The 13,898-nt window shown below is 38.7% G+C and overlaps 1 protein-coding gene across 2 annotated transcripts in view; it reads right to left on the reverse strand.

Moving 5' to 3' along the window:
- Positions 1-371: 371 nt before the first annotated feature.
- Positions 372-13,898, reverse strand: part of SLC25A17 (solute carrier family 25 member 17) — a 46,950-nt gene continuing 33,423 nt past the window's right edge. For both annotated transcript variants that reach the window (XM_030320744.1, XM_030320742.1), the window contains 5 exons: positions 7,554-7,670; positions 5,769-5,914; positions 5,588-5,683; positions 3,381-3,463; positions 372-1,454 (listed from right to left, as the gene is read on the reverse strand). In XM_030320744.1, the coding sequence (XP_030176604.1) occupies positions 1,307-1,454; positions 3,381-3,463; positions 5,588-5,683; positions 5,769-5,914; positions 7,554-7,670 (590 nt within the window). In that variant the 3' untranslated portion in view covers positions 372-1,306. The remainder of the gene's footprint in view (positions 1,455-3,380; positions 3,464-5,587; positions 5,684-5,768; positions 5,915-7,553; positions 7,671-13,898) is intronic.

Here is a 13,898-nt window from a genome sequence, read left to right on the forward strand (position 1 = left end):
AATCCACTCCTAGCTGCATAATTCAAGTCTTACCGCCTTAACACGGGCTAGGAGGTGAAAGGAAAGGATGTGATGTGTGGGACACTCAGTTTTGTCAGGGGTGGTTTCAATGCATTAGTCCAACTTTCCTTTAAGAAAAATCTTTGTCTTGGTTTCTATCCTTGAAACCAGTCATAGCTTCTGTTAAGTCAGGGGCTCTAAGGTCTCTCAAACTTTAATGTATGAACCACCCAGGGATCTTGTTAAACCGTAGACTATGATTCAGAAGGTCTGGGTCCACGTGCCCAACAAGCTCCCGAGTGATGTCAGTGACGCTGCTCGATGCAGGTACTCCAAGTGGGAGGGCTATAAGGGATGTTCCCAAATAGAAGTCACCTCAATCAGACATTTATTCTCAAAATATACAGCCTTCACCAGGATTTTGTAAAGGAAGAGAATACTCCAGAGCCTAAACAAGGTGTCTGCTCTCTCTCTCTTTTCTATGATTTTTACCATCTGGTTGTAAACCCAATGTGATACTTGAATAAGGGGCAACTTTTTAAAATGTCTTTTGTGCTGACAGTCTATTGGGGCTTGACTTGATGGGGCTTGTATGGAAAAACATAAAACTTCAAGCCTTTTGTAAGGAAAAGCCTGATTCAAAATAAATATTTTTTAATTATGTCAAGTACTAATGAATAAGTGATGTTTACAAATACTTCATAAGAGAATCATTTGGGATGAATTGTTTTCATTTCTCCCACAAAATAAACAGCTCATGTACTAAAGACGACACCTTTCCTTAAGGAGGAGGAATAAAGCTCAACAAAAATAAAGTCATGCCTGTGGCACAATCATAGTATGTTTAGTGAGGAAAATACCAAGATTAAGACATACAAAAGCCTAAGAGGAGAATTACATGGTATTAAATACATTCCTAGAACCTGGGGGTTCAGGGAAAAAGAACAGCTGGTAAATTTAAGAAAGATTTTAACTGGAAAAGATAACACACGAGAGCAACAGTCCATTCCCCTTAAGAAAAACAACAAACACCCACAATCTTTCATTTTTACGTTTTCAATAATGTTTTCTTTTCATATGACCATCAGACCAACCTCCCCAACAAAATTCAGCCAACCATCATAAAAATGAAGTGGTCGACAGGTCCAGCTGGCTCTATTCCATGTTTACCCTTAGATGCTTTTCCAGCCTATGAGGGTAAAGTTCATGGAGCAGGCAGCCAAGAGTAAAAAGAGAATCACTTCCCTTCGCACGGAGGGAAGCCCGCATCTTGAGTAGCCTTCTGCACTCTGCGGGGCGAGGTGTCTCAGCGCTTGCGTACGTTCTTCAGCCCCATAACTGTGAAGGTAGCGGCCGTCAGTTTCTCGTAAACAAGGAACATGAGAGCAGCGGTGAGGACTGTCTGCAGCAGTTTGGCTTCAAGGCCTTTGTAGAGTCCCATTATTCCAAACCGCCTGAGAGGAAAGAGGTTTGAAAAAAATAGTTAAGGTTTTCTTCACAAAAGTCAACTCTTGCATCAAAGAGGCACGCCACCGCTTAGCCCTGGGGGGATCCATTCCAAGACCCTCAGTGGACACCTGAAACCGTGGGTAGTACTGAACCCCCTATTTTTTTCCTATACATACACACCTATCATAAAGTTTCACTTGTAAATTAGGCACAGTAAGAGATTAACAACAAAAACTAATAATAAAATAGAACAACAATATACTGAAATAACAGTTACGTGAATGTGGTCTCTCTCTCTCTCTCATAACATCTCTGTTCTGAGGGGAAGTGAGGCGGATGACACAGGCATTGGGACTTGGTGCTAGGTCCTATCGACTTTCTGATGATAAGTCAGAAGGAAGATCGTCTGTTTCCATACCATGGCTGACTGGACACCTGAAACCATGGGAAGGGAAACTGTAGATAAGGGGGGGGGGGGTGTGTGTGGATATTGTATTTGCATTTCCCAAATTTTATATAAGTGGAATCATACAGTATGAATTTTTTGTCTGATTTCTTTCACTCAGCACAATTATTTTGAGATCCATATTGTTGCATGTATACAACATTAGAGAGTCCTTTTTTATGAGCAGTATTTCACTATGTAGATATATAATAACTTGTGTATCTATTCACTTGATGATGGGACATCTGTGTTCTTTTCAGTTTTTGATTCTTACAAATGAAACTATTAATATCTGTATATAAGTTTTTGTGCAGACATATTTCACTTCTTTTGGGTATATAAATTGACTGGAATGGCTAGGTCCTATGGTAATTCTATGTTTAACTTTTGAAGAAAATGGCAAACTGCTTTCCAAAGTGGTCATCATACCATTTCATTTTCCCACCAGCAGCACAAGGAAAGTTCTCGATGCTCCACATTCTTGCCAACACTTGGTATGGTGATTATTTATAGTTTTTACTTTATACCAATTCTTTATCTTTGATTTTTTTCATCCCGAGCATATTCTGGATTTTTTAAGACAATCCCCCCCCCCCACAAGAGACAGAGTGTGAGCATGGAGGAATAGACAGAGAGGGAGACACAGAATCCGAAGCAGGCTCCAGGCTCTGAGCTGTCAGCACAGAGCCTGATTGTGGGGCTTGAACCCATGAACTGCAAGATCATGACCTGAGTCCAAGCCAGATGCTTAACTGACTGACCACCCACGTGTCCCAAACATATTCTGTTTTTACAATAAATTTATTTTCAAAATATCTTACATCTAGGAACAGAAAGTTATGGCAGCTTTTGCTTCAAAGGAGGCCCCTGACTTATTTGACATCCCTAAGGGTCAGCTTCTTTAAATGAAATGAATTCAGGGAAATGATGAAGGCACCTGCCTCACAGGGCTACTGTTAGGATTAAGTGAGATTACCCACGTGACGCACAGAGCTCAGAGTCTGCTGCAAAGCAAACACTCAAAATGTTAGCTACTCTTATCATCATCATCACTGTCGTCATCATCACGATAATTACTCTTACTCTTCCTACTACCCCCTCCCCTCCTTCTCTCACTATGACTACTGCTCTATAATATCTGTTTATTTGTATCTACAAGAGAAGTCACAGGATATACCACTGATGACAGCACTACTAGGGCAGAACAGTCTCTACATCAGATTATAGGAGGCTTCCCTCTCTACAGGAGTCCCGTATATTTCTAAGTAACAAAGAATAAAGACCTGAACTTTTTCTGTAACTTCCCCAAACGCTATCATACTGCACTAAGCCCCTAAAATGAGAAATGTCTGAGCACAACATGCAAGAAGAGGTTTCTAGGCTACCACTGCCAAGGCAGTAGTGCAAGTTAAGCAGAATTAGCTACTCCCTGGCAGAGATGGCTGTTGAAAGACAGGACAGAATGTGAAGCATTTACAAAGCTCACTTTACTCGTTGGTGAAGAAGATAGAGAACATTCCGAAGACTTCCCAATGTTCTGTTTTCTGGGTTTAGTCTGTGGCACCCAAACTGGGGAAGAAGAAAAAAAGATCAATTTCTACTTGCAGAGGAAATTATGTTTGAGTAAGGTCTTATAGTATACAGTAATAAAAATATCCAATTACTATGTAGATTTCATGAATCTTCTCTTTTTCAATAAAATAAGTGAAAATAAGAAATATTTTTCAATGAATCAAGCATGAGAATTTTCACTTTACAGAGAATTATGGGAAAACTCTACCTCAAAAGAAAACAAACATGCCCACAATGAAGATTTAGATACTGATGGTATGGTTTGCCCTCCAGTCCTTTAAAAGTTCTGATAACCACAAATCAGAACCTCTTCAGTCTAAGCTCTTCACATTACAAGTTTATACTGTAAAAGTATCAAAATACATTTATTTAGATGCTGCTGAATTCCTTGTATTAAGTATCAATTTAAAAATAGCACATCAGTAGAAATACTTCTAACAGAAGGTAATAAATTTTTGAACTGAAATACTTTCACTATCACCCCCATTTTATCTACCATAAATACTTTGAATTTTTTTCTCTAAAACTGATTGTGAATCTGTCCATGTCTTCTCTCTCCTCTCCTCTGCTACCACCTCAGTGTAGGCCACCATCACCTCTTACCTGTACTACGGAAATGGCCTCCTGATTGCCCTCCCACCCTTATCTCTTAGCCCTATGACCAATTCACCACAGAAGAGCCAGAGGAATCTTCTCGAATTGTAAATCAGATCACACCACTCCCTAGCTAAAAGGCCTTCAAAAGCTTCCCACTCAGGTGAGAATAAAATCTAGAATCCTCACTTATAGGCTTCCCTGCTACTTTCCTAATCTCAGCCGGAGCCCACTCTCCAGCCACAGTGGCCTGTTTTCATTTCCCAATATTCACCAAGCTCTTAGCACAACATGTTCCCTCTACCTAGAATGCTCTTTGATACCTGGATCCTTAGGTTCTTTTAAGTCTTGATTTTTATACATGCCTCTTCAGAGGAGCCCAGTCATCTTCAATCATCCCATCTAAGAACATCTGCACCATGCCCCCCTCCACTAAATCTCAAAATGCAGTTCACTTCCTAGATAGCTCTTTTCTCAATTTATAACAACCTATTTATTCTGCTTATTTATTGGTTCATTCTTTCCTCTGTTACCTCCAGGAGGGCAGGGATTAGGATTTTTATTCACCATGTGTAGCCAGCTCCTCACACAGAGTGGGCATTAAATAATTGAATGAAAAAAACAGAAATTTGAAAGCTCTTCAGAAAAACTAAATCATTAATTCCTCCTGAATGAACTAAAGGAATCAACTTCTGATTTTGTAAAGATTAACCTAACCAAATCACCTTTCATGAGAAGGAAACAAACTTATACTTTCCCAAGGTTGTTAAAGAAATTTGCCCCACATTTGGGTTTTCTGAGACACTATGTTAACTGGAAATTACAAATATAATCTTTGTTCCAAACCAAACAGGAAACCAAGTGACAGCCAGCCTAGCGGGCAATATATCAAACAAATGAAAAAATGCATAAGGAATGCTCCAGCCTACCAACTGACTACTTTATTGCTTTGTTAACACTGTTTTAAACAGAGAAATCATATATTTTATTTTATTTTATGTTTTTTAAATTTATTATTATTTTTTTAACGTTTATTTATTTTTGAGACAGAGAGAGACAGAGCATGAATGGGGGAGGGTCAGAGAGAGGGAGACACAGAATCTGAAACAGGCTCCAGGCTCCAAGCTGTCAGCACAGAGCCCGATGCGGGGCTCGAACTCATGGACCGTGAGATCACGACCTGAGCCAAAGTCGGCCGCCCAACTGACTGAGCCACCCAGGCACCCCTATATTTTATTTATTTAAAAAAAATTTTTAAGTGTTTATTTATTCTTGAGAGACAGAGAGACAGACAGACAGACAGAGCATGAGTGGGGAAGGGGCAGAGAGAGAGGGAGACACAGAATCCGAAGTAGGCTCCAGGCTCTGAGCTGTCAGCACAGAGCCCAAAGCAGGGCTCGAACCACAAACCGCGAGATTGTGACCTGGGCAAAAGTCGGATGCTTAACTGAGCCACCCAGGCACCCTGAGACACCACATATTTTAGAACGTTGTTTGATTAGATGCAGGGAGAACCCCAGCACTCACCCTCAGAATTGACTGTACCGTCTGCATGGGATAAGTGACTGTGGTAGCAATCGCTTTGGATATTGCACCAATGATGAACACATCCAAAGAAGAAAGCTGGAAAGCGAAAAAAGAACAAACCACATCAATGCAAATAAGACAATGTCTGAGATTATTTGCTGCTTTCACAATCAGGGATTACCTTCATTCGTTTCTTTAGAAGTTGCCGTTTTAAACCTTCATAGAACATGAACTGGATGGCAGGATTGAAGACCAACAGCAAGGAAGGAAATGTGCCATTCCATAAAGCCAAGATTCCTTCGTCTCGAATGATCTGGTGAAAAGCGTCTAGGCAAGAAATCAAGGACTTTTGAGGACAATCCCCTAACTGGACAACACAATGTGAATTTTGTTCAAATGTACCCAGAACACAAATCATACTGGTTCTATTAAAATTTCCTTCTTGCAATGATATTCTGGGGGCAACCTCATCAGTTAACTACTTTTTGATAATCATTGGACACTGACAGTCACCAGATTATTGAGACACCAACTTAAATCATAGATAACTCTTCCTGACAATCTGGCATTACAAAGTCAAGTTTTCTGGGAATGCAAGCTGGTGCAGCCACTCTGGAAAACAGTATGGGAGTTCCTCAAAAAACTAAAAACAGAACTACCCTACGACCCAGCAATTGCACTATTAGTCCTTTATCTACGGGATATAGGTGTGCTGTTTCGAAGGGACACATGCACCATGTTTATGGCAGCACAATCAACAATAGCCAAAGTATGGAAAGAGCCCACATGTCCATCGATGGATGAATGGATAAAGAAGATGTGGTATATATATATACAATGGAGTATTACCGGGCAATCAAAAAGAATGACATCTTGCCATTTGCAACTATGTGGATGGAACTAGAGGGTATTATGCTGAACGAAATTAGTCAGTCAGAGAAAGACAAACATCATATGATTTCACTCATATGAGGACTTTAAGACACAGAACAGATGAACATAAGGGAAGGGAAACAAAAATAATATAAAAACAGGGAGGGGGACAAAACAGAAGAGATTTATAAATATGGAGAACAAACCGAGGGTTACGGGAGGTGTTGTGGGAGGGGGGATGGGCTAAATGGGCAAGGGGCACTAAGGAATCTACTCCTGAAATCATTGTTGCACTATATGCTAACTAATTTGGATGTAAATTAAAAAACAGTAAAAAATAAAATTAAAATAAATGCATAAATTAAAAAAAAAAAAGAAAGAAAGAAAGTCAGGTTTTCCTAAGTAATAACCACCTCCACCACCACCACCACCATTGGGAACTCTATATTACAGAGAATTGTGAACTGATACCCCATGTGTTTCATAGCAAAGTCCAGGACAACAAGAGATAGCTCCCTGGGTCCATTATATAGGATCTGACTAATAAGGAAACTACTGTTCTCATTACAAAGATGGAAACATGGGAAAGGAGAACCAGGTTATGTAGTACTATTAAGCTCAAAGTCATCAGATATTAATAAGATAGTTTTATCCAAAGACAACACTAAAAAACAACAACAACAATAAAAACCACAACAGTGTAGATTATTTTTTAGAAATATTTACCCCTTTCCACCAATAGTCCATTTAACAACAGTATACTTCTCTAGCCCCTGACTTTGGGTTTGGCCATGAGATGTGCTTTGGCCAAAAGGACGTTAGCAAACAAGATGTGAACAGGGGCTGGAAATATCCTTGTATGACTGGACGTGTCCTCCTGTGCTTCTGCCATCACCAAGAGAAGAATATGTGCAGGCTGGCCCCAGCCTCAACGAGTCAAATTCTTGTCAATCCACAGACACATGAGCTAAACAAATGCTCACTGTTAGATGTCAAGATTTGAGGCTCTTGGATAGGCAGCATTATGGAGGCAATAAATTCCAGATAGAGAAAAGAAACTCCTTAAATAGGAACTTACCCAAGAAACACTTACCAATAATACCTTTGTAGTTGGTTGGTACAATGTCTTCATTCCTAAATTTTGCCCCTTGCAGCTTCAGTCTGGTGTTTACCACCCAGAGTGGAGTTGTTAGCAACACATTCACCACACCTTCCAAAAGAAAGAGGAGACAAAGGGAAAGCAAAATGTAACCTTTCAAGCTTTGCTGTCTTACCTTACATCTATGTACCAATGTTTCATTTCTACTTCTGCCACTGACCTACTAGGAGACCTGAGGTAAGGCGTGTCTCTGTGACAGGGTACAACACAAGCCACTACTGTTAGAAGCAATTCAGAAGCCTTGCAGATAGCAAACTGGCTGGCAGCAACACTTTCCACGTGAAAAGAGCAAGTTTCCTCACTTGTATAACAGGACGTGATCTATTTGTCAATTTGTAGAGCATCCAAAGCAGCAATTTTGATCTAGCCTTATGTACATTTTTAAAATAACAGAAGGCTTATTGATCACATGCTAGGTCCATGACAATATCTGATAAAACACACAACTTACAACTCTCACGTAAGTAGCTTACATGGTTTTAAATGAGTATGGATTTGGTACAATGGGTGACAGGTGGGAGAAAGTGGTGACATTTGAAAGAGCTTCACCAGGGACTAGATAGAGGCTCACAGAAGAGTTCCTCATCACTTAGGGAATTAGGATAGGCAGGCAGCAAGCAGTAGTTATGAACCACCACAAAACACCTGAAACAGCTCCGCAAGCATCGCGATCCTTACAAGCTTAAGGATGGGGGTCTTGGCCCCCCAAAGTTGCCTCAGAGTGGAACAATACAATGAGCCAGGTGCTTCTTTTTTTGAAAACACATGATCCCAAGTTAACACCATCTTGAAATTTTAAAATATTCCTCATCAGTCCTGGAATGATTTAAAAAAAATACCAGATAGAGTTGTAACAAAGTGCCTGACACATAGTAGATACTTTATAAATATTTGTTAAATAAATGTTGAACAAATGAACCAATGAACAAATTCAGCAAACAACCACACATAAAGCTGTCTGGCTCTAGCCATGCTAGAGGCAAAATCCTAAGGAAGAGAAATCTACTTTTACTAAAGTCATTTAAATACAACAGGAGAAAGAATGTTTTGATTTAAGGAATCTCAAAACACACTATTCAGAAAACACAGTCTAACTAAAGACAAGCTTGAGGAAACAGCCAAGAGATTCAAGTCCAATTTTTTCATTTGCTGTATACAGTTGCTAAAGACAGACATTTTGTTACCCCTTTCTTAAGAGCATCATGAGAACACATTTCTCAAAATGAAAGACATCAAAAAATTTTATGAGCTGTATTTATTATATTTTTAAAGAGTCACATAACTTGAGTCATCTTTAAGCTATGACTCACTGTATTCATGCATTGTCACGTAAGGCATTGATCATTACCTGAAAAAGCCTTACCTAGAGATTCTTGCTCGTCTTGTTTTTAAAAAGTGCCAGTGCCCAGAAGACCATGACAGAAGAGTATCAGTACATGACTTTTTAATGGCTTTTTGCCCAGACTCTATAATGTCTTCCTATTCAATGTACACATCACTTGACTGAAAAATCAACAGCCAGAAAAATCAGACTAGAAGGTACTACTGAGCAGTCTACTTTTTTTTTTTTTTTTAACATGAAGACAGGAAAGCTCAGGAACAGAGATCACAGGTTTCTGTGGATACTGTAGACATAGCATACATACCTTCCTACACAAATGAAATGGGTTGTCTGTTAAACAAATTCTTTAGAAATCAAAATTCCTTTCATGTTCTATTCAAGAGGTAGGCACTCACAACTGAGGCAATGCAGCCTCAGTTAAGATGTAACCATCATTGAAAATTCTGCTTTCATAGCTCTTTCTGCCCATGGGTCCTGTCCCCATGCTTTAATAAAATCACCTTTTTGCACCAAAAAAAAAAAAAAAAAAAAAAAAGAAAGAAAAAGAAAAAAGAAAGAAAAAGAAAAAAATTCTGCTTTCATATCTCTGTTATTAACATGAGCTGAAAATGGAGAGGGTTCTAAGAACAATCTCAAGTACAAAAATGCACTACATCATCTAAAGAAGAGTACATAAAATCCTTGTGAAAACATTAGTATTTCAAAGCTTTGTATCTGAAAAGTTCAAGTACTTTGTTCATCCTCTAAGCCAAAATAGATGGAGAGGTATTTTTTGGCCACTATAATTTTACGAGTTCTGAGAAAAGACACTCAAAATATTTGAGGATTCAAAACTTTACTAAAAACTTACAACCTATATAATCAAGCAAAGGACAGCATTCCATGGGAGAAAAACAAGCTACAAATGGTCATGAGGAGGGATTCCAACTGTCACTAATACACGAGGGATATGGCTGAAGGGGAAAGAAAGTTCTCTGCTTATTTACAAACCTGGGTAGAAAATTCTTCTTTCAGTTCCAAGCTGTGGCTGATGCTTCAGCTCGAAGATGGGAATACTAACACTTTATCTACTTAAATACAAGAAATTGTTTTTCTTTCAATTTGAATGATTCTATTTTTATTTGTAAAAAATCATTTATAAGAAAACAGAAGCACAAGTAAGAAGAGATGAACAGTAACTGAACACACATACTAAAATCGTATTCACTGATTCAGGGAATAATTGGAATACAGCTATTTACTTCTGGAATCTTGAAAACAAAATAGTTTTATCACCAGTGAGTCTTCTTTGTTAAAGGAGAGAAAACATCAGAAAGTCTGCTAATTATGTGTGTGCCTCTGGGAAATAAGTGCAATTACTACTGATAAAGGAAAAGGGTAGGCGGATCAAGGCTATAAATCTAACCATAGGGCTCCCTATGAAGGAATGCAACTTGACACCCAAGAGGGAACAAACCCGCCTTACGAGATTAAAGACCGGAGGGCAGGAGAGGAATATGAACTGTCCTAACAGTAACACCACTGGCATTCAAAAACAGTTATTGGTAAAAATCCCGATTTCATAAAAGTGGCAATTATCTTCTTCATTTAAGTTTTCCTTAAGATTCTGTTCCCAAATCCTTTCCCAAGGTATCAAGCTATATGAGTCTTTTTCCTATGAAAATACAGTAAGTAATAAATTTCTATGTTTCGAGCAGAACTTGAATAACAATAATACTGTTTCCAGTACTCCTTGGAGACAAAGAAACTCATTTCTACAGTGATTTTAGTACATGACATGGCCCACAGCAGGAAAAGAAAAAGTGGTTCTAAGAATGCATAGGTATTAAGATGTGGAAAAACATTTTACAAGGAAAATTTTAAAACTCAAAAAGGCATTTCCAAAGAATTCCCTACCTTCAGAAAAAGACAACCTATAATCAGAGAATCTCAGAATTATAAAGGAGGACAAAATCCATTTGACCAAGTGTCTCTCAACTGTGATACAACTGACATTTTGATTCTGGGCTGGATAATCCTTTGTTTGGGGGCAGGAGTGGGGACGCTGTATATCAGATGAACAACAGTTAGTATCGGACAGACAACAATAGTTGTAGAGGAATGGAGTTATTAAATGGATTAGTATATTCAAGGAATCAGTTTTCCAAGAGAGGATGGGAGCCAGTAGAGATCAAGCTAGAGGTAAGCAGTATCAACACAGATCTTGTATGTTGGGTTCTCATCCTTTTACACTACAGGTGCCATGACTTTATCCTATTTGCAGGTGGCAGACATGGAAGGGTTTGAAGCTGGGGATAACATAATCAGATTTGGGTTTCAGGACAGCAGTTCTCCACCATCTCTCTGAGAAGACATGTAACAGATGATGCTCACAACTGACACAGACCCATTGCACCTTTCTTTCACATACTCAAGAAGACACTAAAGAATGTAAGTGAATTAGACTGATACTATGTCTTTTCTCCAACCTAATTATGTCAATTGTATCTGTTATGCAGGCAAAACTCTGCAAATATGGGGTATGTACAAGAAAAGGCACAAAACTCCCATAGTGAACTGATATACCTTGGCCATATACTAAAAAAAATGAGGGGCGCCTGGGTGGCTCAGTCGGTTAAGCAACTGATTTCAGCTCAGGTCATGATCTCGCATTCTTGAGTTCAAACCCCACATCAGGCTCTCTGCTGTCAGCATAGAGCCTACATCGGATCCTCTGTCTCCTTCTCTCTGCCCTCCCTCTCAAAAATAAATAAGGATTAAAATATACATATATACATCTTAAGTTAAAATAAAATATAAAGTATGCTATTTATGATACTCCCTAGGTCAAATGACTTTTATAAATTTTTTTTTTTAACGTTTATTTATTTTTGAGACAGAGACAGAGCATGAACGGGGGAGGGTCAGAGAGAGGGAGACACAGAATCTGAAACAGGCTCCAGGCTCCGAGCCGTCAGCACACAGCCTGACGCGGGGCTTGAACTCTCTGACCCTGAGATCATGACCTGAGCCGAAGTCGGCCGCTCAACCGACTGAGCCACCCAGGAGCCCCTTTTTTTTTTTAATTTTTTTTTTTAATGTTTATTTATTTTTGAGACAGAGAGAGACAGAGCATGAACGGGGGAGGGTGAAATGACTTTTAAAAACTAAGTGCTCTACTATACCAGTCTAGCAGTGTTAGGTATAGGGGAATCTGCTGTAATGGCAGATGTGTAACAGTTAGAAAGGAAACAAGCAGAGCACAGTGAGAGAAAATAACAAGGGTGTTGTGTGCCTGGTGGAGAATGGGATGTGAGATATTAGCAAATAAACATCTCTGAAAAATTAAAAAAGATTTCATCATATATCTCATGAATTAGCAGTTTCATGGAAAGTTATATGAACTAGTCCTTGACTGTGACTTGTAATCTTTTAAATGTAAATACATAAAACCATAGAATCTAAAATGTATTGAAATCAAGATATTACAGGGGCACCTGTGCAGCTCAGTAGGTTAAGGATCCAACTCTGGATATCAGCTCAGGTCATGATCTCACGGTTCATGGGATCTAGCCCTGTGTCAGGTTCTGTGCTGACAGCATAGGCCTGCTTGGGATTCTCTCTCTCCCTCTCTTTCTGCCCCTCCCCTGCTCATACACACTCTCTCTCAAAATAAATAAACATTAAAAAAAAATCAAGACATTACAAATACTTGGTCTCAAGTATTAAGGATAATACTAGATTGCCATCTGTTGCAATTGTGTAAAAAGGAAGATCCCTTCTGTATAAGACATCTCAGGATCTATTCTGACTTTTTTTTTCCAAGTGAACAAATCTCAAACTTGAGTTCTTTGAGTTATGACAGTGTTAGAAAACTATTCTTCCAGAAAGGTTAGCTGGGCAAGACCATGCAAAGTAGGTTAGTGAGGAAGACCTCAGAGGCAAGAACAGAATAGAACAATGGTCCAGGTGAGAGATGATGGTGCTTGATTTTGGGAAATGGCTATGTATATGGAAAAGAGGGAACAGATTCTAGAGATACTTAGGAGACAGAATGATGATGGTTCTTTTTTTTTAAAGTAATCTCTATGTCCAACATGGGGCTTGAACTCATGACCCCAAGACCAGGAGTCACATGATCTACTGACTGAGTCAGCCAGGCATCCCTGAGACTGATGGTTCCTTTACATATATATAATTTATTGTCAAATTAGCTAATATGCAGTGTATACAGTGTGCTCTTGGTTGAGACTGATGGTTCCTGATGACCAAACAAATGTGGAGGGTGAGGCAGCACTTGCTATAATGACTCCTGGGTTTCTATCCTGAGTTACTTACTACAAGTATTCATTTTTTTAGAATTTTTAAAATTTTTACTTTTTTAAGGCATTATATTTGCTAGATCACAAGCCACTTTGTGCAGTTGGGCACACTTTCTTTTTTTTCCTCTTCCAAAGTTTCATTTAGATTCAAGTTAGTTAACATATAGTATAGTATTGGTTTCAGGAGTAGAATTTAGTGATTCATGACTCACGTATAACACCAGGTGTTCATCATAACAAGTGCCGTCCTTAATGCCCATCACACATTGAGATCATCCCCCCACCCACTTCCCCTCCAGCAACCCTCAGTTTGTTCTCTATAGTTAAGAGTCTCTTATTGTTTGCCTCCCTCTCTATTTTTATCTTATTTTATTTTTCCTTCCCTTCCCCTATGCTCCTGTGTTTTGTTTCTTAAATTCCACATATGAGTGAAATCATACGGTATTTTCCTTTCTCTGACTGGATTATTTTGCTTACCATAATACACTCTAGTTCCATCCACATCACTGCAAATGGCAAAATTTCATTCTTTTTAATGACTGAGTAATATTCCATTATATGGAATATATAATATTCCATATATATAATTCCATATAATATATATATATATATATATATATATATATATATATATCT

Source organism: Lynx canadensis, chromosome B4 (assembly GCF_007474595.2).
Source record: "Lynx canadensis isolate LIC74 chromosome B4, mLynCan4.pri.v2, whole genome shotgun sequence".
Classification (NCBI taxonomy): domain Eukaryota; kingdom Metazoa; phylum Chordata; class Mammalia; order Carnivora; family Felidae; genus Lynx; species Lynx canadensis.